Source organism: Balaenoptera ricei, chromosome 12 (genome assembly GCF_028023285.1).
Source record: "Balaenoptera ricei isolate mBalRic1 chromosome 12, mBalRic1.hap2, whole genome shotgun sequence".
Taxonomy (NCBI): domain Eukaryota; kingdom Metazoa; phylum Chordata; class Mammalia; order Artiodactyla; family Balaenopteridae; genus Balaenoptera; species Balaenoptera ricei.
In genome coordinates, this window is record NC_082650.1 from 14,316,303 (window position 1) to 14,344,150 (window position 27,848).

The following is a 27,848-nucleotide window of genomic DNA, read 5'->3' on the forward strand; positions in this document are numbered from 1 at the left end:
GGGTTCAGTAGTTGTGGCGCACGGGCTTAGTTTTTCCGCGGCATGTGGGATCTTCCCGGACCAGGGTTTGAACCTGTGTCCCCTGCATTGGCAGGTGGATTCTTAACCATTGCATCACCAGGGAAGTCCCAAAAGTTAATCTTAATGATATGTAACCAGCCTGATTCACTTATGGGGCCAGAGAGGAAACGTCACTATGTAATTTAACTCCTGTATTAACTACTATTACTCATACATATCCTACATTCACCCCGTCACTTGTAGATGAGTTCAGGATAATCCAACTCCACTTATTTAAATTTTTTTAACCAAATTTATGTCAATTCAAATAAAGACTTACAATTTGGATGTTGAACATTATTAATCATAAAATTTCCAAAGTTTGAGTCTTTATTTAAAGACTAGTTTCTAATAGTCACAAATATTCCAGTTACACATTACTTTTAAAGGCTGATGATTCTGCACCATAAGTAGATTTTCAAGGAGGAAATAAATAATCAAACAATCTCCAGGTCACTCTCGACAAGAAAATGAATTGCAGTTTAGTGGCATGAGAGTATGTCAGCTCTCAATTTTCCAAGGGTAAATCATTCACTTCACATGATGTATTTTCTTCTGTTATACTTGAAGTAAACTTAAATGTTACTGAAAATTATCTGGCAGTTTGGGGAAAGTGTCTTTACTTGGAAAAAAGATAGGCGGCTTCACTTTTTTAATGTCTGTTTTTGACAATTTGATGTCATGTATTGGGGGGATTCCTTTCGTTTCAGTCCACATCTGCTTTCTCCCTTTATTGTTTCTAAAGCATACAGGAGAAAGTGAAGAAGAATGGAAAGATGGTAAGGCAGGAGCTGAAGGAGCGAGAAGTGGTGGAGACCCAAATCAATTCAGTAAAATCTTGGGTTCAGGAAACGAAGGAGTATTTGGGGAATCCAACAATAGAAATAGATGCTCAACTTGAAGAACTTAAGGTACAAAACTCATTCCCTAGACCCATCATGTTAAAAAATTGTCCTGCTTTTAATCAAATGTATCTGTTTATATTCAATGAAATAATTGAATTAAAAATTTTTAGAAATGTTTTCTATAAAAGACTTTCAGTATTATTTCATTGGGCTTTCTTTTGTTCTGTATAAAGTGGACATGCTTCTTATTGAGACTAAAGAAAATTTTGCTTTTTGTAAATGTGTTTCTCTAATTCCACACTTAATCATATTTTGAGGAACAAGGCATAGCCTTGTCTCTGTACCCATAAAAATTAATTTCCTTATCAGGCTCCCAGAAATTTCTTATGTTGATCTTTTCTTCAGATTCTCCTAACAGAAGCCACAAATCATCGACAGAACGTTGAGAAAATGGCTGAAGAACAGAAGAATAAGTATCTTGGTCTATATACTATATTACCTTCTGAACTCTCTCTTCAGCTAGCTGAAGTGGCCTTGGACCTAGGAACTATCCATGATCAGGTAAACCTGCGGTCAAGAAAGAGTACTTTTCCACTCTTTTATAGGCTCAGTACTCTTGTATGAGAGGTCGTGATTTTCACAATGCTGTCTTCATGGAAACAGAGTTAAAAAAAAAAGATCGGTATAAAATAATAATATTAAATTAGAGGTCTTATTCATAGGCAAGAAGCATATGAGAAGATATTAGATGTGAACAATACTGTCAAACATTAAAGATAATTTATCTGCTTCCAAAAGGAAATTACTCAAAGGAACAAAGATACAGTTCATGTATTCAACAAATATTTATTGAGTATCCAGAGTCTGCCAGGCACTCTTCTTTTGTTCTTTCAGTTCAGCAAGATGTAGTAGGTGAAGATATTTGAAAAAAGGGAAAATCAGAGTTAAAAAAATAAGGTAAAACCAGGAATGAGGTTTCTACCCCAAATGCATGCTAAAGGGTCCCGTATTGTGTCTAGAGGAAGTCCTATCAGTCTAACTCTAACTTCCAAATAACTAAGGAAAGGAATGTGTATAAATTTTAAAACAAATCTTTTTTTTTTTTTTTTTAATTTAACAAATTGCTACATAGCCATTCATAGTACTGAATCAGAGGGATATTTCTATCTTAACTCCTCGTAGAGAACATACACTTTCATGTAGGGAAAATAGCTTCAGTAGCATTTGTATGGAAACATAATGGGTTTTAGGACCTTCTTGGTGGCCTAACACTAAAGCAGTTTAGTTAAAACTGGTCTACAGAAGATAAAGGGAGGCTAATTCTAAACTATTACATGAAATGGAAAGTAGTATTGCATTGTAGAAACTATAAAACTATAAAATTCATGTAAGTGTGCTGTACCTTTTAGACTCTCCAGTGTATGAGGCAGTGTTTAAAAATTTTCATCAAAGTCTAATTCTACTGCGTCATACTATTGACCTAAACTAAAATATTATTTTCTATTTTAAGTATTAAAATATTAATTTTAATACTAATATTTTACAGTATTACTTATTTGGTTTTTCTTCTTAGACATTGGAAGGTCTTTTGGGAAGGATGACTTGGCGAGTTCAGATCTTAAAAAAAGAAGTTCAAATTTCAGGGTTTTTTCCCTCTGGATAAATTTCCCTATAATAGAGTTATTCACATGCATTCCATTTACGTTAGCGCTCAACTCAAAATAATGAAGTCAAAAAAAGTACTCTTTTAATGGTGTATTTCCTCACTACTAAGGAGATTTGATTTGCTATTTTTATATATTACAAAATGATCAGCACAATAAATCTAGTTAGCATTCAAAACCATACATAGTTATAAAAGTTTTTTTTCTTGTGATGAGAACTTTTAACAAGTACTCTCTTAGCAACCTTCAAGTATGCAATATAAGATTGTTAACTATAGTCACCATGCCATACATTACATCTGCATCACTTAAAGAAGTTTTTTTAAGGCCTTTCATTTATACAAAGAAAATATTTCTTTACCATCTTCCCTTCAACATTTTATTATAAGCAAAATATGAATGTTATCATATCAAATCAAAACCATTAGAAACTTGTAAATATTAACTGTGATTTTTCATTTTCCTTTCCATTGGACATGTTCTGTGCTTTTTTGTTATACAGAGGTTATTGGAAGTTAGAAAAAGAGTTAACAGATCATTAACAGCTACTTATGAAAAGGTGTATGGACACAAATCTGTGTGCCTCCAATTATCTGGAATCGTCTTCCATTTTATGAAGAAAAAGGCTTAGAAGAGTTTGTATGTTTAGGGTCACAAAGTCAGTAAGTGGAGAAGATAGAATTCAAACTCAGCTATCTGCACTGCTTCCTGTAAACATCTGATGAGTGAATCACTGTACATGCATTGCTTGTTCCTTTGCTGAAATAGCAGCAGAAAGAGGTGCAGTTAATACGTAAAATGGCGGGAAGTAAGGCTGCAAGAAAAGCCATGAGAGCTTGTAATTGCGCGTGCTGGCTTGTTGAGGCACTTTGATGCCAAAGCAGTGTTGATGACCTAAAGTGCCTCTTGGCAATATCTGAAGATGGAGATATATATTAGTATTAATTATCCAATTTTTACCATGGTTGATTTTGCTGTTTTCATTGATTATTTAGATCCAGGACAAAATAAAAGAAGTTGAACAGAGCAAGGCCATGAGTCAGGAATTCAGCCAGCAAATTCAGAAGATAGCCAAAGATCTCACAACTATTCTAACCAAGCTGAGAGCAAAGACAGATAATTTAGTTCAAGCTAAAACTGACCAAAAGGTAAGGAAGGAGAAGTGGAAATCCAAGGGGTGCTATTGAATGAATTAAATATTTTGAGTGCATTAGTTTATTTTGAAGATACAGAAAAAAAAAAAAAAAAAAGGTTCCTTGATTAGCAGGCTTCATGAAAGCCAGAGAGTAAAGGCAGGCAGTAAAGAAATTTTGTAAATACAATAATATAGAGCTACTTATATCGTATAATTTATTATCACAGTTAAACTGTATTCATAAATATACATGCATATGTAGTGTCAAAGGACTAAATGATGGTTTAGGATTACAAGTATATAAATTTCAAAATGAAGGATGTTCTTGGTAGTTAAATCCCTGTTCTCATTTTGCCAATGAGTAAAGTGACTAATCCTTTTTGGGTGGGACAGAAGGAAAATTTTAGCTCTCTCAGCCTCGTAGGAAATAAACACCAGGGTTACAAAACATCCTGCTCTGCCTTTTCAACTGAAGAAACAGAAATGAACTGATCATAGTTGAATTATTCTTATATATTTGGCTTTTACAAAAATCATTTAAAATATAATCCTTCTGATTCTGGAAAATCTGGAGAAATTTATTATCTATAGTCTAACGTTCTTTCCTTTTGATGACCATCCAGGTGCTAGGAAAGGAATTGGATGTCTGTAACTTAAAATTAATGGACCTAGATGAAGCAGTACAAAAATTCTCGGAACAGAATGGCCAACTGGGTAAACCACTGGCCAAGAAGATAGGAAAACTGACTGAACTTCACCAACAGGCCATTAGACAGGCCGATAACCGGCTCTCTAAGCTCAGCCAGGTAAGTTTTCCCAGCCGGTAATCAACATTCTCTAAAGCCAAAATTCAATTTTCTATTTTTCGCTTTTAAAAATAAGTGAAAAGATAATATGGACAATGATGAGAGTAATTTAAGTGTAGCTTATTTCATACCATGCCTGTATTCCTAAGATTTACATGTAGACCTGACTTTATTTTATATCAAACCATATTATAAATTGATTGACAAAGGTGTTCATATAAATGGACTTTTTATAAATAAGTAAATATATATATATGTATGTTTGCCTTTACTTAATTGGTTCAGGTCACACATCATCATAATTTTTGAGCATAGACTGAACTTTTGCAAATTGATTATGTTTTTTTCTGTAATCAGGGATGAGTTAAATCAGGATTTGCAACCAATAAATTATAATGTTGAAACCTATAATCCCCACCTACCACCTCCTTACTCAGTGAGGGTAGAGTAGGAAAGGAGGGAGAGAGAAGAGCTAGATAGAGGAATAAGAGATAAGAATGGAGACTTTTTTTAAAAGATTATTCAAGCATAGTAAGAACTTGGACTTTATCCTAAAGTCACTGGGAAGTCCTTAATAGATGTTCAATAAGGAAATAATTTTTCATGATACCTTTAGATATCACAGATATCATAATGATCAATTCGTAGGATTATTGTATCCAAAGAGAGATCGAAGACTGATTTCTATCTCACGAAGCAGAGTTTACATTTGTTATCTGAATGTTAATGATTTTTCAGGCAGCATCCCATTTAGAAGAATACAGTGAAATGCTGGAGTCAATTCTGAAGTGGATTGAGAAAGCTAAAGTCTCAGTACATGGAAAGATTGCATGGAATTCTGCAAGCCAACTTCGGGAACAATACATTTCACATCAGGTAACTTTGGGAAAATAGTTTTCAAAAAGTAACTAAGAGAGTGCTTTGATTTAACTGGCTAGGCTGACAGAAAATTTAGAGGACCATGATGTAAAATTATTGTAGGTGCCAGGAAAAAAGAAAGGTAAGGTAGCCCTAACAACTTGTCCAGGGGATTGAAAGAAAGTAGCTACCCATGAGATTTCATAAGACCTTATATACAAATAAATGTCCTCCTCTGTCTCCCCTAGACTTTCCATTTCCCAAGACCAAAAATAATCATCCAGATAGGACTCTTTTTTTTTTTTGAAGCTTCTTTGAAATAATTGTATGCAGGGATATGGTGGGAAACTCTTCCCCAGGAAGAGCTGTAGGGACAGGTGGAAAGATTATAGCCTCCAGACTCAGACTGATGGGGAAACCAAGTTCTGCCATTTAGAGCTGTGTAATTTGGAGGAAACTACTTTGCCTCTCAGAATTCAGTCTTATCATCAATAAGATGGAGATGTAAATGATATTCATACTGCAGAGTTATCATGAGGATCAAATGGTTTAACGTATGTGCCATCATCAAGCACAGTCCCTGGCACATGGGTCCTCAGTCAGAGCCTCAATCTCATGCCTCTTCCTTCCAGCCCTTCTGCCTGGTCACAGTGGGCTGGCCTCCCGCAGGAAGTAGGGGTCAGCTGGGAATGAGTCCACACCACATGGGGGCCGGATTACTTCATTTCCTCTGAAGTTTTCTCTCAACCATATCATCCAGGAAATTATTTCATCCCTTTATAATTTAGGCTTGAATTAGATACAGATATCTAATAGCCAGTTATCTTGCAATCGAATACAAAATGGTCTTTATTTAAGTTACATGAGTATCCTCAAGTATTTTAGATTTTCTCTCTTTTATTCTGATTTATGTATATTCATGTCTTTTAAATGCATCCCCTTTTCCATTCCAGTTGACAGGGTTCTAGATCAAAGCCTCATTTTCTCCTTCTTGGAATGCTTTAACAGGCTCCTAATTGGTTTCCCTGTATTTATCTTTCTTCTCTAATCAATCCTGCACACTCCTCTCAAGAAATCTTTCTGAAACAACTACAGAGTTGTTCTGCCTGACGTTATGCATTATACATTAACAGACAAGACTTAAGTTACAATTGGTTGTAAACAATGAAAAAATATTCATTAGAAATCTAGAAATGCAAATTTAAAAGCGAGAGCATTTTAATTATCAAGTTAACAGTATTTTTAAAAGCTCATATTTAAAGAAGTGAGAGCTCTCAAACACTGCTGGTAACTTGGTTAAATCTCTTTGAAAAACAATTGGAAAATATATCATGATCATCAAAACATTACTACTCTGTAATCCAAAATGTAGGAAATATTTTATATGAGTATTAATGACTCTACTGGAATTTTAAAGAAAACTTAAATATCAAATAAGTTTTCTGAGTAAATTTTTGGATTTCATAAAATATAATGTAGTCTTTAAAATGACCAAGAAAGTAGTTTTTGGTTTTGTTTTGTTTTTTTTTTAAATAGCTCCTGCTCTCATTCATTTATGTATTCAATAATCATTTATAGAGTGCTTTCCAAAGCTAGGAATTTTGTTAGGCATTTGAAACACGAAGGATATTCCCTGTCTCTGCCCCAGGGAGTTGATAATTAAAGGGAGAAAGGAGATAGAAAGACAGATCTAGACAATTACAATACAATGTGATAAGTTCAGGGATTGAGAGCCCAAGATGCTGAAGGAACTCATGGGCGGGTACCCAACCCAGACTGCCCAGGATTTGAGAAGATTAAGGAAGGAAAAGGTGATTCTGAGCTGAATCCTGAAAGACACGCAGCCTACTTGTTGAGTTTTAGACAAAACCACATGTTGAAATCCCAGCAGTAGGAGTGAGGGGTGCTGTAGCTGGTGCACTGGCGAGGAGGTCTGCAGAGAGCTGGAAAGAGAGAGAAGACAAAGACAGATCATGGAAGCCTGTTAAGAACTTGGCCTTTCTCCTGAAGTCACTCTAAGCCTTGGACAGATATTCTGCAGGCAAGTGACAAGCTCAGACTTAACAGTTTAAGAAAGATGACTTAGAAGCCTGTGGAAAACAGATGGATGAAGGTAAGAGAACTAGAAGGTGGTTTCAGTATTCCAGTAGACAATGACAAGGCCTCTCTTTGGAGGCTGAGAGAGGACAAAAATCAAGGGGTATTACCCAGCAAGAACTCTGGACTTGGAGGCTCTTGGGTGTGGCTGAAAGAGAGGGAGGAGCCACGGATGGTTCCCAGGTTGTTTTGACTTGGGCAGTTCGGCGGGTTGAGTGCGTTGAGGGACACAGGAGGACAGATGTCAGGTATTGGTGGTGACCTCACACAGACATTCAGGAGAAAACTCAGCCTGTTACACACCGTTCTGGGGAGTTCTCCCATGCCTGAAAACTGCCTGACTTTATCCAAAAACAACGCACAGAGAGAAAATGCATGTGTTCTAATATCAGGTGAAAAAGAAGGAACATTGTAGGTATGTTATGATCTCAATTACCTAAAATTATACCCAAACTGAACAGCAGTTATTGCTTAAAGTTGTCTCTGGGATATGGGATTATGGACTATTTTATCTTCTTTATTTTTCAATATTTTCTAAGCTTTATAATATACATTATAATATATATAATGTATAATATGTTATATAATATATATGTAATATATGTATATGACATTTATTGTGAGAAAAAAGATGTACTTTATTTTTTCAAATAAGAATCTATTGCCTAAGAGTAATGTCCCATCTCCCATTTCTCCTCTTTACACATCACACACCCCAGGAACTGCACATTTTGTGCTCACTCACCGATGTGCCTTTGCTTATTATTCTGTCCCCTCAGCATAAAATATCTTTCCTTTTCCTCCCCATCTGTCAATACAAACATTCTTCTGACTCAGCTCAGATGTGACTCTCCCAGGAAGCCTTCTCTCAACCCTCCTGCAAGTAGTAGCACATCTCGTTTCTGGCATCCTTAACCCTTTCTTCTTTCACTCCACTCATAAAATGCATATTTTGTGCTTATTATTCTGTTTATGTTGTTATTAGTCCCAAGAGATGATACTATCTTGAATGGCAAGGGCTTTGTTTTATCCCAAGTTGTTTCTACCCCTTTGTCTCACTTAAAGCCAGTGTTTGTGATGCTCTTGTCTTGTTTTCATTTCTTAGATCCATATATGCTTAGGTCTTAGATACAGAATATGAGACCTGAAAAGCATCTCTGTAGTTTGAATATGAGAAAAGGGGGGCCAGTGACCTGATGAAGATACCCAATGCGTCAGAGCGTCACCACTGCTGGAAATGCTCACGTCCTGACCCTCACCAGGGAGCCGCTTGGGGTGGCAGATGGAGCGCTAGCCTTATGGTCCAACACAGGTGGCCTCAACAGATTGTTTACAGCTCCTGAAATCTGATTGCTTTTTGAAAAGGGGGTAACAGGAAGTGGGGAGCAGGCACAGGGCTGTGAAGGTTAAACACAGTAAGACACACGACCTACACAGTGTGCATGGAAAATGTGAATTACATCCCCTTACTCCCTCCCCAGTCTGATGGTCTTTACACCACACCGTATTGATTACCCATACCTCTCTGCCTACCTGTCAATGTCCTGAACATTGATAATTCACTCTAGACCATGCTAGAAGAATCTGAAGAGATTTACAGCAATCTGGAAGTGATGACTGAGAAATTACAGTACCTCGATAGTGTGTACCATACGGAAAAAATGTCTCAGCAAGTAGCAGACCTGGGACGGGAGACTGAGGAGCTGCGGCAGATGATCAGAATTCATTTGCAGAATCTCCACGATGCTGCCAAGGTAAAACATAAAAATGTTTTTTAAAAAAAGTAATTTAAGTGGAAAAGTCTATCATTAAAAGAACAATCGTGGTTGTATAGCAAACGTAGAGTGCTTACCTCTGATGAGCCTTCTTGACTGTGATGGTTATGGTTGTGTGTCTGATGCACAGTGACGCCAAACAACACCTAAACATGGGAGTTTGGAGCAGAGAAAGATTTGGGCCATGCAAAGAGACGGGTGGCTCATGCCCCGCAAAACCCCAAACTTCCTGCAGGGTTTCAGCAAAGCATTTTTAAAGGCCGGGAGAGGGAGAGGGGCGTCACAGGGTATGTGATCAGCTTGTGCACAGTTCTCTGACTGGTTGATGGTGAGGTAACAGGGAGGTGACACAGGGCTTAACAGCATCAGTCCTTAAGCTCCAGGAGGCCTGGGGCTGTGAGCTCATGGTCAGCAAGTAGTTAACATCTGCCATCTGGTGGGGGCTTTTCAGCTCCGTTAAACAGCTCAGGAAATGTGCATGAGATACTGTTATCTGGGTACTTCAGAGAGGAGCTCAAGCAGAGGGTATTGGGGAGGGGGTCTGCCCCAGAAGGCCCTATAGGGTCCTGCCTGGTTACATGATGCTATTCTCCACCTATGACTTTGGAGTTCAAGTGCTTATATATCGACATTCACATCGCTCTTACTCTGCAGGATATGAAAAAATTTGAAACAGAGCTCAGAAACTTACAAGTTGCTTTGGAGCAAGCCCAGACAACACTGACTTCTCCAGAAGTTGGACGTCTTAGTCTCAAGGAGCAACTCTCTCACCGACAGGCAAGCAAAAATAATTCAGGGGAAATGGGTAGGGAGCTATATTTTTGAAAAAGAAAGGATAGTTCGGAAAAGTAATTTCTAAACTCTGTTATAGTCTGAGCACTGTATGCATGATTTAAAAAAATTCCTGGGAAAATTTGTATAACTTGGGACAGAGCTGTAATTTAGTAAATGTCTCTTGCTGATGAAATACACCATTAAAACATATAAAATTTTAAAATATTTCAGAATATACATTTTAAATGGAAAACGTATATTTTATATATACATACATTTTATGTAAATAAATAAATTTATATCAAATTTGTATAAGATATAAACTTTTAAAATTTAAAATATGAAATATGAACGCGCACTTTCAGCATTTGCTGTCTGAGATGGAGTTACTCAAGCCAAAAGTCCACGCGGTGCAGATGAGCCAGAGCGCGCTCCGGATCCCCGAGGACGTTGTCACCAGCTTGCCGCTGTGCCACGCAGCTCTGCGCCTGCAGGAGGGGGCCAGCCGGCTCCAGCACACGGCCATCCAGCAGTGCAACATCATGCAGGCACGTGCAGCGGGGCCAGCCGGCGTCTGCAGGCGGTCCCCACGCCACCCGCAAAGCAGCAGCAGATGAGTCATGGGCTGCTTTTCTTAGCATTTACGTGGGCTCAGCCATCAAAACACATCCAGAGTGTTAACTCTGACAGCTTGTTGTGGTTATATAAAATAAGGACATGAGATGCTATCATTTGGATCATCCACAAAAGCCTGGGGAAAGCTCTATTAAAAATATCCTTTGGTGAAAACTATCTTTTAGCAATTATTTTTTTTATAAAGAACAACTTATGAAGGTTAATTTTTATATTCAATCATAGATTTTTATCTCATTGTTCATCTGAAAATCATCTAGAACTTTGTAATAAGACTTTACTGTTAGGGTATATTACAGAATTTTTTTTTTTTTTTTAATATTTCAGCTTATTGATGCATTTTATTGCCTGAGAAGTACATCCAACTATAACTCTGAGTCTCTTCCCCTAATAAGAGAACAATTATTTACTAGGAAGAAATGACACTATTTATCTCTTATCTACTTTCAACTAATATTTCACCTACTTTATCTAAAAATTGTATACATGTCCTCTCATTAAACCACTAATGGTCTATTTGGTCAACTCTACTTGCATTGTCTTGTAATTTGTTAGACAGTAAATTCCTGAGGGTAGAAGTCATGCTTCATTCATTTTTATATCCCCTATTCCAGCACTTAGCTGAGTGCCTTACATATATATTTAGTATTTCTTTCATGGAACAATGAAGTAACCATGCTTTTCATACTGCTTTCTACCATGTTCTAGACCATGACATTGCCGTCTTTAGGGCAATAAGGAGAAGAAAGAGGATCTAGCCACTTAACTATTTTCAGTCCATCAGTAATCTTGCCGAAATGTTTTAGAGAGAAGGCTCTGAAATATCTGAGTAGAGCTGAGGATTTGAATCATCTAGGAATTTTCCCCATCATTTCTTTTGTTCCCTTGACACATGGGTAAATAGGAGTTAGCACCAGAGTTTGGCAGATAGCAGCACAGAAGCACTTACACAGTTATTGACATAGACAGATAATTGTCTTTTTTTTTTTTTTCTTTCAAAGGAGGCTGTGGTGCAATATGAACAATACGAGCAAGAAATGCAGCACCTCCAGGAGCTCATAGAAGGAGCTCACAGAGAGATTGAGGATAAACCTGTGGCCACCAGCAACATCCAGGAGCTGCAAGCCCAGATTTCCCGGCACGAGGTATGACAAGCTAAGTTCAAGGGCAGGACACTGGCTTGGTGAGAATATGTGATTGGTTTCCAGCAGATGAAAGAGAAAGGTCTTCCCTGTCCAGGGCATAATGTGTTGGGTTCTTGGAGAGCCTCTTGGACTCTCTTTACATTTTGAGGGCTATTTTTGCTGATACTTTCCAAGACCCAGTAGCATGAGTCTTCCCCTTGATTCCAAAACCTCTTGACCCGACATTCATGACATATCTCCAGCACGACCCACCGACTGCCTCCTGCAGAATTCTCACAGTTCATACACCAAAACACACTGTACTCCCTGTCTTTACAGACTGCAAGGAACAGCAGTGCTCAAAGCCTTGCTGCTTTGATGGTCCTCTTTTAAAAGGAGGGGTATTTCTTGTTAAAAAGAAAATCATTTGCTCTTTCACGTATAGGTCACTTCACCTCCTTTTACCGGAATCAGAGAATGACTCGTGTTGTTTGTTTTGTGGGTTTCCAGATTATGCCTGTTAGCATATTCCGCATTTTCAAATGCACCTCCTTCTTTGTACCTTTGGAATCATTATGACCTTAGGACTTGGACACCCCTTGTGCAGACCTGGTCTCAGAGATCATACAAGGAGCTTGAGTGTTCCAGCTCCTTGACACTTAGCAGTGAATTTCCTTTCCTGACCTGTCAAACCCTATATAGATCACATTTACTCTTTCCTTGGGGGCTGGATCCCAGCATCATGAATTTTGGAAAGTGACTGTGGGCTGGGGTGGGGTGTGTCTTATTTCTCTGTGCCAAGGTTAGACATTCAGTTTTTCCTTCCATCTGCTCTATTTTAACTTCATTGTCGTAAGAACAACAGTTTTTCCAAACCAAATATCATAGTAAGATTCTCAAAAGATTCAACTGTTGCTTTTTTTTTTTAATTTTTATTTTATATTGGATCATAGTTGATTAACGATGTTGTGTTAGTTTCAGGTGTAAGGTTGGAAAGTCTCACTTCCCCCCTTTCCAAATGCAGTTCTCTAGTTTCTTGTCACAGCCAGTGAGCGCATCCAACACTTAACAGTTGTATATGATTTACAAGTAATGTAAATGAATACCCCGCCTACATTTACTTCTACACCATAGATAATCATCTGTGTTAACTATTCATCTCTCTTCTGCCACTGGTTAAATGAAAAGATGTTTTGCAACTATTTGAAACACTGTTTATATGTCATACATTAGACTGTATAATACAAATTTATTTTGAAACTACTTTTAATCCCATTTTGTAAGACCCAGAATTTTGTTGTAACAGCTTTTCAGTCACAGCACAGAAAATATGTTTTAAAAAATCTATCTGGAATAACAATAATTATCATTGCTGCTGTGGGTTTTTTTTGTTTGTTTTATGTTTTTTAAAACAATTCACAAAGTTTTTAGATTATCTTTTACAACAACCCTATGAGGTAAGAATTTTTTTGTGTGTATCATCTCCATTTTAACCATAAGAAAAAAAAACCTGATTGTTTAGAATGACCTCCTGATCTTCCAGATCTAGTAACTGATAGAAACCAGATTCTAATCTAGTACCTTTGGGGACTTCCCTGGCGGTTCAGTGGTTAAGACTCTGAGCTTCCACTGCAGGGGGCATGGGTTCGATCCCTGGTCAGGGAAGTAAGATCGCACATAAAAGAAAAGAAGGATGGTCCAGGAGAATAAATGACTTGCCCAAGATCATTACAGAGCCGGCTCTCAGCAGAGTCAGCCGTAGACTGTCCTCTGGCTGCTATTCAGTGATCTGTTCATTTTGTCACATTTTCTCCTCCCAGTTCTAAACATTAGTGTAGATGTGTTAGTTTTGTCATGTGATTTAGATTCCATTTTCATATTTAAAATGACGTAGTCCTGTGTGAGGCTCATTGTATGTGTAAAACAAACACAGGAAGGAAAGTGCTGCCTGGGGAAAGCCTGATTCATAACATAGAATTTGGGAAGAATGTTTTTTCCTGTATTTTCTGTCTGCTTTTAATGGAATTTAATCTTGAGGTGAGGCTAGTTTCCATATGGATAACTTAAACTCATAAAGATAATGGATCATTTGTTCATTTCTAAGGAATTCACATTTTCTTCTTGTAATTTTTCAAATGTTGCATTTAATTTGAAAAAACTTATCCTGTCGCTTTTAAATGATAGGAGAGAATACTCAGAGCTCTTTGCTTTCCACCTGACACAGAAGGCCTGCTCCTTCCTGTACCTGAAATTCCCACCTGTACACTCATCCTCTGTAATCATTTTCAGAAATACTCAGTAAAAACTAAGAATACGTATGCTTCCTGAGACTGGGGAACACATTAACCCCCTTTTGATTTAGCTCCATTTTGATTTAGCGAATTTGACCACTAAGCCGCAAAGTTCATGGGATATAGGCAGGTTTATTCTTACAGAAGAAAGTTCTTGAGAGATGTTTCTCCAAGGGAATCACATGGACTAACCATAAAATGCAGATTCTCATAAGCCTAGTAAATCAAAAACTTTTGAAGCCTAGACCAGTATTGCATTTCTAACAAACAACTCAGATGAGGTTTTTTTGTTTTTTTTAATATATTGCTACTAGTGTTTTATTTATTTTTAAATATTTTTGGCTGTGCCGAGCAGCATGTGGGATCTTAGTTCCCCGACCAGGGATTGAACCTGCGTCCCCTGTATTGGAGGCACGAAGTCTTAACCACCGGACCGCCAGGGACGTCCTCTAGATGAGTTTTATACACAGTAACTGGAGAACACGTCGATTTAGGAAATGGGCGTTTGTTGTCAGCGTGCTGGGCAGGGTAGTGCAGTGGGGCCGCGGCCGTCCACGTGGGCACGAAGCGTGGGAGGACTAAGACTAACTCCCCTTCACACAGGGTCTTCAAGTCTGCCAGATGGGGCAAGCCATGGCAAGGAGGCTTAGTGATTTGTCCTATGAAAACAGAGAATTCAAGGAGTCCGGTGGGCTGGTAGATGACTTCCATGTGTACACGTTTACCAATTATTATAGAGTAATCATGTGTTAGGCACAGGACCAGATGTGGTAAATAGCTATTTAAACACTATTATAAAAATCCTATTAGGTTTAACTAAGTAAGTTTCTGTAACCCTGAAAGGTAAAGAAGTGATGATTTCTACTTTTTAAATCCTTGCTTAAAAAAATTCCTGTACTTCTGTACTAGAAAGAAGACAGGATGCTGGCTGAGTTCTGCTGGACTCTTTTCCCTTCCACCCACGCAGTCAGTTTTGGTTGGGAGGGGAGAAACAAAATGACAACAGTAGCAAAATGGTACGTGTGTACATATACACATACACATGTACATATACATACATGTATCACTTTGCTGTTGTCATTTTGTTTGTTTCTGAACTTCAGGTTCAAAGCTCTAGTTTGAGTGTGGATACACACACTATCATTTTAAAGACTCACAAAATGTGTTCTGTACAAACGCTAAATGACAGCTTTTCCGGTGAAGGAGCCAAATAAAAGGAATAGAAAAAAACAGTGGTTTTGTACTTTTAGGGTTAATGTTTTACATGAATGTAATAAAAAAGAATGAATGTTTAAATCTTCATTTTTTTAACTTATGTATGCATCTTTTAAGCAAGAAAGTATAAATTTAACATTTTAGAGTTCCCATTTTAGGTTATTATTTTAGGATTTTAATATTTTAATATATTAGATTTTTTAAGAGCTATGTGCTGTTCAGAATATACTTTCAATTAGCTCTTTGTAAAAGTTTTAAAACTTCTATCTCTCAAAACAATTTTTTTCAACAACAAATAAATTTAAAAGCCATTAAAATTGAACCACACTTCAAGTTCAAAGCTCTCGTTTGAGGCATCAGAAACATTTGAGGCATGATGGAGTACATGAGGGAAAATTTCACGAATGTACAAATTTTTATTTGGGGTGTAATCTGCATAAAAAAATAAGGGTTTCCTAAGTGGTATTCACCTTATCTGCAAAAAAGCAACTCCCCGGGGTCACAGGAATTCAGGAGCAGTTTACTTTGTGATGCGGCTGTCACAAATGACTGCTCTGTTTGACATATTCCGGAGGGTAAGAGCTGAGCATTGCGTTTTTGGCAGTGTTAGTCATCACATGACCTAATTTGCCTGGCATGAACCATCTGGCAATTTCAGATTCCTTAGGCATTTTAAAGAAAGTTGCCAGGGCTTAACTTCCCATAAATTCCGATCCGGCCCGGAGCGTCTCTCGGGATCAGAATCCCCGGCCGCCTGCCGTCGTCTCTGCCGCCGCGCCCGCAGCACCCCTTCCGGCCCCGCCGCGCCGTGGTCTGGCTCGGGGAGCGCGGCAGGCAGGCTCGGCGCTCGCACCGTCCACATCCTGCCTCCCCGCCGCTCCGTCTGGCGCAGCCCTGAGATTTCATTGGCCAGCCCCGGAGGAAGATGAACGCTACTAGTTCTGTTTCCTTCTGCTGCTGCTGTGACACCCGGGGCGCGGGGGGGCGGAAATGTTTCCTCAGGAGCTGGCTCAGAAAATCAAGGGCTACCAGGAGCAGATCGCTTCTTTGAACTCCAAGTGCAAGATGCTGACCATGAAAGCCAAGCACGCCACCATGCTGCTGACGGTGACCGAGGTGGAGGGGCTGGCGGAGGGGATGGAGGACCTGGACGGGGAGCTCCTCCCCGCGACCTCGGCCCACCCCTCTGTGGTCATGGTAAGTAAGGGTCAAGGCCAGTTAGCTGGGTGCCAGCTCGCTCTCTTCTGACTGTCTCCTGCCTAGTGGCTCTGGGCTCTTCTCCGGTGGCTTGGTTTAGGGATCAGTGCTGGGTCTTGCAGATTAGAACTGAGGAACAGTCCCCTTAACTCTCTGACTACCTTTGGGCCAAGGCCAATCTTTGACACTGTAAACAGTGACAGTTGAAATGAAGCTATTTGTTTGAGACTCCTGAATTAACGTGCTGAAGGTTGGCCCTGCATTTGTTAATAATTTAGCAATAATACTCAGAAGCTCTGAGCTTCAAAACAATTCCTTTGCACAGTTTTCTAGTTTTCTGGGGGATGGGAGAATCATGCTACATATATGTTTTGTGTGTTTTTCCAGCTGAAGCACTGGCTGACTAGGTATGTTTGTGTATTCTGTTGTGTAAATGTTTAATAAATTATAGAAGGAAAGCTATTATTAGACAAATAAGAAAATAGAAAATCCAAAGTTTACCTTTGGATTAAAATAAGTTCCATTAATTTCTCTCTGCAACATTATTTCCTCATAACTTTGCATCTAAACTGTGTTAATTAGTTTGATAACGCAGTGTTTTTCAGTGCTGTATATTTTCCACACATAATGTGCTGTGCTTTGGGTAGTGTATAACCATACCTGGACTCTTTTGGCAATATATTACTCCGGGTGCATTTATCTTGCTAGAATATTGGGAATTTGAAATATCCACAAGACCAAGCTTTATTTCATAGACCCTTCTCTCATTTGTATGATTCATGATTTTAATTTCTAAAGATACAATCAATCAAGAAAAGGAAAATAAATTAAAGAGATATTTCATCAACAAGAACACTCTATAATGTGACGTGCATCCCTTACCCCTGTTTGTCTTACAAATGGTCCCTAGGAGCATATTCACGTGAGGACAAAATTTTCAAATAGTAACACAGAATTTGTATGTAAATTTGGGTCTCAGTAATTCTAACTTTTGTTGTATAGTTATCTCTATTTTGGCCTGTGCCTGACCAGGTCTTTTGTCAACATAGCTAACCAATTTTCATGTCCTTTGGGCAACATTTTATGTGACAGATGACTGCAGGTCGCTGTCACACTTTGCTGTCACCGGTCACTGAGGAGTCTGGGGAGGAGGGAACCAACAGTGAGATTTCCTCTCCACCTGCCTGTCGCTCCCCTTCACCTGTGGCTAATACAGATGCTTCCATTAACCAGGTACCGCCCCCTTGGCATTCCTCCAGCTAAGATCTCTGAACGGATGCAGGACTCCATTCTCTGTTCTTATGAGATTATGGGTATGAATCGTAGACTTTGAGAAACACACTGTTAGATGTGATAGTTGCACATACTGTGATTGTCATGTGAGACCGATACTGGCTTAACCCACCATCTCCTCTCCCAGGCTACTGAAATGAGATGAGCAAAAATTAGGTCACAGAAATGATAGCTGGAGAAGGGCCTGTTTTAAGGCATTATGGCTTTAGTTTCTAACAGCTGTCTGTAATGGAGTACTGCATCCTAACAGAAAATGAAATGTTTGTGTCACTGTTGTAAAATAACATGATTCTATTGCTGTTTTAACATTTTCACTGAACATAGTTTTGACACTTAACCAGCTCAGATTTTGAAGATGGAAAATTTATGTTCACTGTATCAGACTTTCTTTATTTGCTAATTGCCAACAAATTTAAAGGCTGTCAGTGTATATTTTGGAGTGCCTAAGTAGATTTGCATTTTGAGTTTTCTTACTTATCTTTCAATAATCTTAAATTTTATTTTTTATAAAATGGGGACCATAGCTTGCTGTTATGAGGTGTCTTTTTTGTGTACACTATATTAAATATAGATTATACTAAATTAAATATGTCAAAAGTTTTCATGAAAAATATTGGATAGAGATCAAAAAGATGCTTTTACAATAACCAAAATTGTTTTAATGTGTGTTATAATAATGTGTGTTAAAATAATAACCAAAATTGTTTTAATGTGCGTTAAAATAATACTTTCCTTTTTTTTCCTTTAGCCAAAAAACTAAAAAAATATTTTAATTACCGTATCATGAAATTACTAGTGTTCAAAGGAGTTAAAATTTATTATCAAGGGAGAAGCATTGAACATTGCAAGGGTTCTATAAGCTATATTACAAATCAATCATATTATTTTTATTTTAAAGCAAAAGCATTCAAAATAGGATTTCTGTGATAAAAAGAACCTACCTCCCCCCAAAAAGGGAAAATGAAACGATGAAACCTTTAGATAAGACAATTCTCTTGGAGGGAATTCCCTGGTCAGGCAACTAAGATCCTGCAAGCTGTGTGGCACGGCCGGAAAAAAAAAGACAATTCTCTTGGTAAAAATCTATGTAGCTTTAGGGAACATATCAATTCATGCATTCATCAGATACATTGTGAGCACCTGCTGGGCATAAAACCTTGTGCTGGGTCCCAGAGGTGTAACAAAGGCGGAGACAGCAGTGGCCCTTGCCCTCAGGCACCTTGTAATCTAGAGAAAAAGTGGCCATAAGATGAAGAATGACAAAAGTGATGAGAGGAAATTAAAAAAAAAGAAGTTCACAGTGTTCTGGAGGATTTGGAAAACAGTTCTCCAAATTCTGATTTTAAAATATGAATTACTCATTCTTTGATGATGTGTTCTTCCCTGTGGTCACAGATGTCGTTAGAATCATAGAAATATGGCTAGAGTCAGCTTTTTATTGTGTAAGAAAAATGTATCCTATATAATGTGCTTAATGTTCTTAACATTTTCAAATTGAACAATGAACACGGACCTTTGGACTAACACTTGGGAAGAGTATCCCCTTCCTAAAATTATAAGTCTCAGTGCTGCATCTTATGAAGTGTCTTTCCATGTACATGTGAAAGTATTCTGTAAATGGTGAAATATGCAAACGTTTTTATTATGATTACTGTAACTGTCCAGCTCAATCAAATCCCAAAATTATGAGCAAAATTGTGCTTTGTCTTAATCCCGTTTTGACACTCTGCCTATATCAACATCAATTTAAATCACATTATTAACCTAACATACTTACATATGGAACTGCAAATTAGGGGGAAAAAAAATCTTCATTTAGTTCATGTCAGGCAGCTATACTCGCAGGAAGCTGTTGGAAAGCAAAAATATAATGCTTGGTGTTAGACAAATCGACCGCATCGTTCCAGCCACATTTTACGCTTGTCCAGTGATGTAAGACAGGGGAAAATGAACAAATACTGCAACATGGCCAGTGATGCCTGGATCTACAGAATTTTCTCTTGAAACTGAGAACATTTAGAATTCCCATAAGTTCCAGTTTGCAGGCTCAAAACACTGTACAGAATGTGCACAGCTGTTTCAAGGAGCAGCCAAATATAACGGCTTCATAAAGTCGCAGCTGTTAAAAAAAGGCTCTGTGCTTGCTGCTTCTGTAAGTAGATCTCCATTATATAACTGACTGATCCCCTGAAGTCAGTGTGTTCTCTCTCTGACAGTGGTTATTAGCTGAAATGTGATAACAGTTTAGTTTACTTGAGGGTAGAAATAACGAGGCAGCCGCAGAACTTGCTGCAGGCTTCTTGATCTTATTAAAAGCAAGCCAAGACTTGGGCTCCTCCTCGAAAGAGCTGAGGGCAGTAGAAGTTTGATGAGAGTGGTAGTGTAATGGGTAGAACCCCCAGTTCCAGGTTAAAAAGCTCAGAATGGGTCCCAGCTCTTCCTCTAAGCTGAATGTACCCGGAAAGTCCCTCATTTGTAATGGGAAGCAATGCTACTTAATTCACAAAATGGTGAAAGTTAATTTTGTAAGTACATTTTAGACTGGAAAATGCTAATCAAATTGTAGCAGTGGTTTTCCAAATTTAATTCCTTAGGAATCTGCTGGATAATAACTCCCATAACATAGACACATAACCAACAAGAGACATATTTCTAAGGGTGATTCTTCACTATGCCAAATATTGCCCTTATTTAGTAGTTACTTATAGGACTGATTGATTTATTTTATTGACTCTATGTATTCCTCAAATAGATGCAAATTATTAATCTACAAGAGGTGATATATTTTCAAATTATTTTAGGAAACCAAGGGTTGTCTTTCCTGTCTAATAGACCTGAGACACACACACACAAGCCAGAAAACAGATTTTTTTTCTGACAAATTTATTTTATTCTTTTGGGGAACCTTTATTTATTATAGAGTATTTAATTTAAATTTTTTACATTAAAGGACGTTTTGCTTTTCCTCGTAAACAGTAATGGTACTACCTTCCATGTATACAAAACAATAGAGTTTACAAAAGTGCTTTTACATATACCATTTTTTATGAATGTATATACTTGCCTGTTATTTGCCAAATACTCCATGATACGCTCAGGATCAAAGACACTTCCACAGATTTTAAGGAACTCATAGTCTGTGTGAGAGCAGGCAAATGATGACCGTGGAGTGGGACAAGTGTTATGACAGTGGGAAGCACAGTGTTGAGGAAGGACACAGAGTAAGTACCTAAACAAGGCTGGAGTTCAGTGGGTCAAGGATGTCCCCCTTTTGTTTTAAAGCAGGGGAAGGTAGGTACAGTTGGAGTGCACTAGAGTGATGTGAAGTTTTTCAGGCAGAAGGAAGCACATGTAGGAAGTTTTTCAGGCAGCAGGAAGGAAAATGGCGCATCAAGGCAACTGTAAATAGTATCAGTATGATCGGAGAAACATAGATTTGGAGGAGGAGGTGGGAGGAGAATTGAAACTGAGAAGGTTACGGGAAACACACCCTGATGGACCTTGAATGCCACACGGAGGAATTTGAACTTTGTCCAGAAGCTAATCCTTAACCACTGAAGGAATTTAACTAGAAGCTCTGCCCAGAAGTGACTTTTAGAACAGGTCATTCTGGATCAATGTGGACAGGAGAACGGAGATAGACAAATCCAGAGCCCAGGAAGCTAGTGAGGGACAGAAGTTGCACACTCTGATGTCTGGTCCAGACTGGTGATGTAAATGAGAGAAACAGCGCAGGGGCCGTGGGCACCTGGACAGCACCTCCCCGCATGAACGAGGCAGCCTCTCCTCCGTTAGAATTACTGTAGCTGCCTGGACACAGAGTCCTGTCTTACCTACCTTCTGGTTTGCAAGAGAAGCCATGAATCGGGATTCTTATGAAAGCTCCCTCTATGGATGAAGATAAATTTTACACAATTTAAAACACTGTATAAATCAAGCTAAATGTATGCAGGCTAGAGGCAACCTGCAGGCTGCCAGTTTGCAACCTGAGAATTAGGAAGTTGTTGGTGTAACGTGAGCTTGAACCAGTGTTTTGGCAATGGTATAGAACTTCATCCTTACATAAGCAGGGGCGGTAAGGGAAAGAAGAAAATAGAGAATAAATCCCAAGTAAGGTGATTAGAAGTTCCATTCACTGAAAGATGGATAATACTTCCTCATTTTTCCTAAATCCATTTCTCATCCTAGATTTGGGTTTTGTTTTGTTTTTTTTTTTTGAAGTATTGAGTTTGAAGAGACTGTGGGATAAACTTGTACAACAGGATATGTGAGTCTGGAGCTTATAAATACAGCAATATTTAAGAATGAGGGCAAAAAACAAACTACAAAAGAGAAAGATTGAATGACTAGAGAGCTGGGAGGAGAACAGAGATGAAAAGGAAAGTGTTTCCAAAAAGGGATGGTCAGTGGTATTGAATGCTAGTGAGAGACCAAGCAAGAGAAGATCCGAAAAATAATCATTTTATATCATGGAAAACAGCCACCGCTGACTGTGGCCAGAGCATTTTCAGTGGAGTCGCTAGACTCGAAGCCCAGTTGGCTACTTAGAAGTGGACTGAGGGTGAGAAAGTGAACATATTAAGTGTAAACTACCATTTTCAGAAACTGGATTATGAAGCCAAAGGGAGAGGGAAGAAATGATGATTCCGCATGTATTTGTGTATGATGAGCCATCACATATTGATCTGTAGAACTTTCCAATATGTGCTATCCTGCAAGAAAAAAAATCAGAAAAGAGTGTGTGTAGATGTTTTCAGATGGAAAAAAATGTGGCTTTATTTACATGCTGAGGAGAAAGACAGTGAAGAGAGAGTAGGTATTAATGGACCAAGACCCTTGCAAAAGCGAAGGTGGCTGAGGTTGTGGGAGTAGGTAGGAGGGTCCTCTTTAATCAAGAGCACCAGGAGGAGCGAGATAGAGCTGAGTCTGAATATAGACAGGCTTGAAAATTTGAGAACTTGCAGGAGTATCTCCTCAAGGGCTTTGATGGTGTGTGTGCGTACTGGAAAGAAAAGTTGCATTGAGTCATGGTTCGGGTTTTCCAAGTGGCTGAAGCAGAGGTTCAAGGGGCAAAGGAAACACAGCAGTTGGCAAGAGAAGGGTTTACATAACTTAAACACAGTCAGAAATACACTTGGGGTGAACCCATTCAGTGATGACAACCTATTATGTTCAAGGAGTGGAAGTGGGTGAGGATGAATGGATATAAGCCTGTCAAGGACTTGAAAATACCAAGATAATCTACTCAAGATGAGTGACAAGGTTAGGAATGAAAAGGAACCAGTCTCCATGCTTCAACGTCATCAATAAATGCTGGAGACTTACCTAGAAGCCTCAGCAACAGCAACAAAATGGGGAGAAGGTCTCATGGCCACTCAAACATCACTGTATTAAATTCTCAAAACCACCCAGTGTTATGCAGATGAGGGAACCCATGCATGAGATGTGAGTGACTTGCTCCAATTCTGTAGCTACTTGGGAGGAGAATTTCACCTGGGATCTCAGGTGTCCTGACGCCTCCAGTGGCAGACTTCTGTCTGAACTCATTCTGTTGTACTCCACCACCCTGCTCCTGCCCTGGTACAGACCCCCAAGACACCAGGCTCCTTCCTGCTGTTTCCTTGGTTTCCCAGGTGTCTGGGGCTTTTGTCAATACTTTTTACCAAGACATTATTATCAATAAGGCTCAGGTTTTTGATCTTAAACAGTGCAACTGTGAAAGTAGTGAACTTTATTATAGCAATTTCCAGAATATAAACATTACGTCCCAGTTCAGTTTCTATAAATATACAGATAAACAACCATAAAAACAATTAAAAACACATGAATTATGTATCTTGAGATAGTAATGCCATTATCAACGCTAATAAAGTATGTAATATTACTTATTATCCAAGAAATAAGAAAATTCAAAAGCTTCATTTTTCAGCATTCACTTTATTTCTTGTGTACTTCCAGGAATCGAATAGAAGAAAACCTCTCTATTATTTGTTTCTTAGAGTAGTTTTAACCTCCCTATTACATTTTCCCTTATTAATATTAACATATTTAAATTAATTACTGTGAATAATGAACTCACAAATATTAAAGATCTGGCTATATCTGAAAAAAGACTTTCTATAGACTTACATGTATTTAAATCAAGGGTTTAAAAAAATTATTCAAAAGTTTGATCAACACATTAAGCAACATTTTAGGAAGTAGATCATTTAGATTCTCCTTTTTTGCTGGTTAATCAGTCTCTAAATATGTATACCACTTAAACATGTATTCCACGTTGTGGAAAAACCCGAACGAACTTTTTGGCCAACCCGATATTTCCATTTTACCAAATATAAAATAGGAATGAGTTTTGGCAACTTGAACTATTGGTAAATTTTTTTTTACCAATTCTAAAAAATTCTAAAGCAACTCCAGTGTGCTTTGATATGACCTTCTTGTCACAGGAGTTTACTAACTTTGATAGTTGGTAGCCCCCGGGGATGGGTGTGAATCCTAAACCTTTCCTCCACATGACAAGCAGTACCCAGGGCATCATGACCTAAAGCTTGTTTTCCTCTTGAATCCAACACCATGCTTTGCACCCATAGGACATCGCTTATTACCAAGCCTTGTCTGCTGAGACATTGCAGACGGACGCCTCCAGGATTTCCCCCAGCAATCTGCCACCCCAGGAGCTCTGTGACCCAAGACTGGAGCCGTCTGCTACTGCTAAACTGGATGATTTACAGCGCTCTTGGGAAACCTTAAAGAATGTGGTAAGTCTTCGAAATGTGGAATTGTTTAGCCCACCAAACACTGATTACCTTAGCGATTGTCTTATGAAATAAATGCATAATGTTTACACATCCCGTATACAGTTGAACACCCTTTGTTGGGTCACAGAGGTAAAGTGGTGAGGAAAGAAATGTCGTAATCTAGAAGATAAGGGGCTGAGGAATATTTGGTAATATCCCTTTTCTTCTTTAGATCAGCGAAAAGCAGCGCACACTCTACGAAGCATTGGAACGCCAGCAGAAGTACCAGGACTCCCTTCAGTCCGTCTCCACGAAAATGGAGGCCATCGAGATGAAACTCGGTGAAAGTCCGGAGCATGGCAGGAGTACCGAGAGCCAGATGGCTGAACACCAGGTAAGAATAGCGATGACTTCAGTTTCCTGCATGATCAAATAGGTGCACTCTTACTTATGACTGGCCAGCCAAGCATGGGTATAAGACAGCAGGCTGACACGTTTTACTGTATCACTTGTTACAGAGTAAACAAGATCCCACGTGGTGGTGGTTTCCATCACTGCTTCAGGGAGGGGTCTAAGAGGGAAAGAAGGAAATTCAGACCTTGATGTTGCTTTTTTACTTTTGTTACACAAACTGCATTTCCTTATAGTTGCCACATTATTTTTATTTTGTTTTGAACCATTGTTGTAAGAATAAAGTGTACCCCACGTCCACCTTCTCGGGGTATTGTTGTTTGAAGAAACTTAGCCAGTGTGTGCCCAGCACCTCCCCGTTATCACTGAAGAGAATAACTCTCAGACTCCAGTAGGCAAAGAAGCAGCTGAAGAATAAGGGGTTCCAACTTGTAATCTTGTGGTTTTCCCAGACTTGAATCATTTTTTAAAAGGGACACTGGACAGTGCTTCAGCTTTAGGTGAGAAACAGAGATGATTACATTAACCTAACTCAGACAGATAGTGTTAAAAATGCATCAACTTAAAATGCACGCTAAGAAACTGCAGAGCTTAAATCTGGTTACTGCTTTAGCAACATTATCGGGTGTACTCTTAATGCATAATCAGGTGTAACTGGGTCTGGGCACTGAGGCGTGCAGTCACCTAAATATTCAGTCACCGTGGTACAGGAAAACGCTGCTGTGGCCAGAACTCAGGAGCATGTGACAACCCTATCAAAGGCAGAGGAAAAGAAAGATATTTTTAAATGCAAATTAAGAGCTATAAAAGCATGATGCAATTATGTAGTTATCAAATACTGGGTAATTTACCCGCTTTAAGAGTGAAACTCTGTACTTTATATTTCTTCTACTTAACATCTCTGTAGTTTTGGAACACAGGATAACCTTGGAATACATTGCTTGTTCGTATGTGTAGTCAAAGATAAAATTGTACTATTTTACAATAAAGGACCTTGCAGTATAACACAAAAATGAGACTATTTCATCTAGAGACAGCATGTTGAGAAACAGTGGTTTCAGGTTTTTGACACTCTTGTAACTTCTTAAGATAGAAATCAGAGTGTATAGCATCCATTTATAGGCCTTATTTTGGTAAAATGACCTTCTGTGGGTCTTTCTGTTATCCTAAAGTCACCCATAGTCCATCTGGTTTGGGGAGGGTGCAGTGAAAATATAAAGTTAAAATTAACCTTTGTTTACTTGGATTAAGACAATCACGAGGACAGTCAGGGCCTTAGGTCTCTACTACCGGGCGGTGTCCCCGGAGGACCGCAGTCCCCTCTAACTGACACTCCAGTTTTCTGACTGTCAACAGCCGCCTCCCTGTCCCCTGAAGGGGTGTCCGGATAGCCCCAGTGTGCTTCCTAGGGCTCCGTCTGCCTACCACCCTCCCCAACTCTTCACTGTGCCTGGAGGGGCAGGAGAACTTCCACACATTTGACTACAGCTTCTTTTAAGCAACTGAAAAGGATTTGGCATAAATGATCCAAAGGCTGGATTAAAGTGAATTTGAGTGTCACAGACTTAGATTATCAGAAGCCAACATTCCAGGAGAGGGTTTACAGAATTTGACTCTCTCTACTTTTGGGTACTTTCGGGTACTTTCCAATCACCTCTGCTTTTGTTCAAGGCTGATCATTCTTGTGTCCCAGGTGACAGACCACAGCTCCCAAAGGCCCTTCAGCAGGTCCACAGGATTTAGGAACTGTGTGAGATCCTGGCGGTCTGCCTTGACCTTCCAGAGTTCCTAATTAAAATGCAAATTAGCTCCCAATCACCAGCATCACCCTGCCTCTCAGGTATTAGTATGAAAACACAAACTGAATGTAGAGCAAAAGTATTATTTTATTGAAGGGATTTAATGGAGAAAACTCAAAATTACACATTAAAGCTAAGTATTATGAATTAGAAATGAACCTGTGACTTTTCTTGTAATTAAGCCCAACCACATGACTTTTGTCCCATTCTAAATTGAGAGTGGTAATGCTAACAATTATAGCAGTGAGGGGATGTAGCTAATTCAATGATTACCCATCATTGGAGCTTTTAACAATTAATGCTCTAATGAGAGGGAAAGAAATATAAATAATGTATAATTTCTTGTATCATCACAAATCTAACATTTTCCATCTGACCTACTTTTGCTGTCTGTACCTAAATTCTATGAATTCTGGGACAGCCCTGCCCACATGGAAGGCTCACGGTATCACAATATCTAAATTGGTTCTTGGCTTCTGGAATGATTCTTTAAAAATTTCAAGCAATACGATAGAATTACTCTTTCTAAATTCCAGTGGAATGTGCGTGAGAAAGTCCAGTATGCTTTTAGTATTTTCTAAAAATTAATAAAAAATACTTCAATTGCTAATTTTTTCCCAACACTCTCTTGGAAGTACTAATGTTTCTTTAGAGAGCTACTCTAATTCCTACATTTTTCCTCCGAACACTTGTCTAGATCTGCTGAATTTGGGTGGAGGGCTGCGCCTTTCCTGTTACCCTCTTTAAATTGAACAATAAGTTTAATTTTAAGACATCAATGCAGTTCATAAGCCGACTTGTGGCTGTTGTTCTGGGTGGTGAGCCCTCTGATTGGGACCTTCATTATCACGGGCAGCTAATGCTTCCTGGGCATGCGTTGTCTTTGCGACACCAACTCAGTGATGGTTAGTAGGCAGAGCTCTGAGGTTATTTCGGTTCTGTTTCTTTAATATAAATAACAGCTCAAAGTTTGAGATGAACTCTGATGTAGATAGTTCTGAAAGTCACAGTGAAATTCACTTTCACCTTTGGTGTTGAACCAGACATGAGCTCCATGTTCTCCCCAGAGTGAGTCATTTTAGAAAAGCTCAAGGAACTTCTCTAAACCACAAACTGGTCGTACACATGCCCTCC

General features: G+C 38.8%; 1 protein-coding gene across 1 annotated transcript in view; it reads left to right on the top strand.

Moving 5' to 3' along the window:
• Positions 1–27,848, top strand: part of SYNE1 (spectrin repeat containing nuclear envelope protein 1) — a 443,997-nt gene that overhangs the window by 260,608 nt on the left and 155,541 nt on the right. Inside the window, exons 81-93 of the mRNA XM_059940974.1 lie at positions 806–971; positions 1,311–1,466; positions 3,565–3,717; positions 4,328–4,510; positions 5,249–5,386; positions 9,034–9,219; positions 9,895–10,017; positions 10,380–10,562; positions 11,649–11,792; positions 16,280–16,474; positions 17,567–17,707; positions 24,358–24,525; positions 24,737–24,898. Coding sequence (XP_059796957.1) covers positions 806–971; positions 1,311–1,466; positions 3,565–3,717; positions 4,328–4,510; positions 5,249–5,386; positions 9,034–9,219; positions 9,895–10,017; positions 10,380–10,562; positions 11,649–11,792; positions 16,280–16,474; positions 17,567–17,707; positions 24,358–24,525; positions 24,737–24,898 — 2,098 coding nt within the window. The remainder of the gene's footprint in view (positions 1–805; positions 972–1,310; positions 1,467–3,564; positions 3,718–4,327; positions 4,511–5,248; positions 5,387–9,033; positions 9,220–9,894; positions 10,018–10,379; positions 10,563–11,648; positions 11,793–16,279; positions 16,475–17,566; positions 17,708–24,357; positions 24,526–24,736; positions 24,899–27,848) is intronic.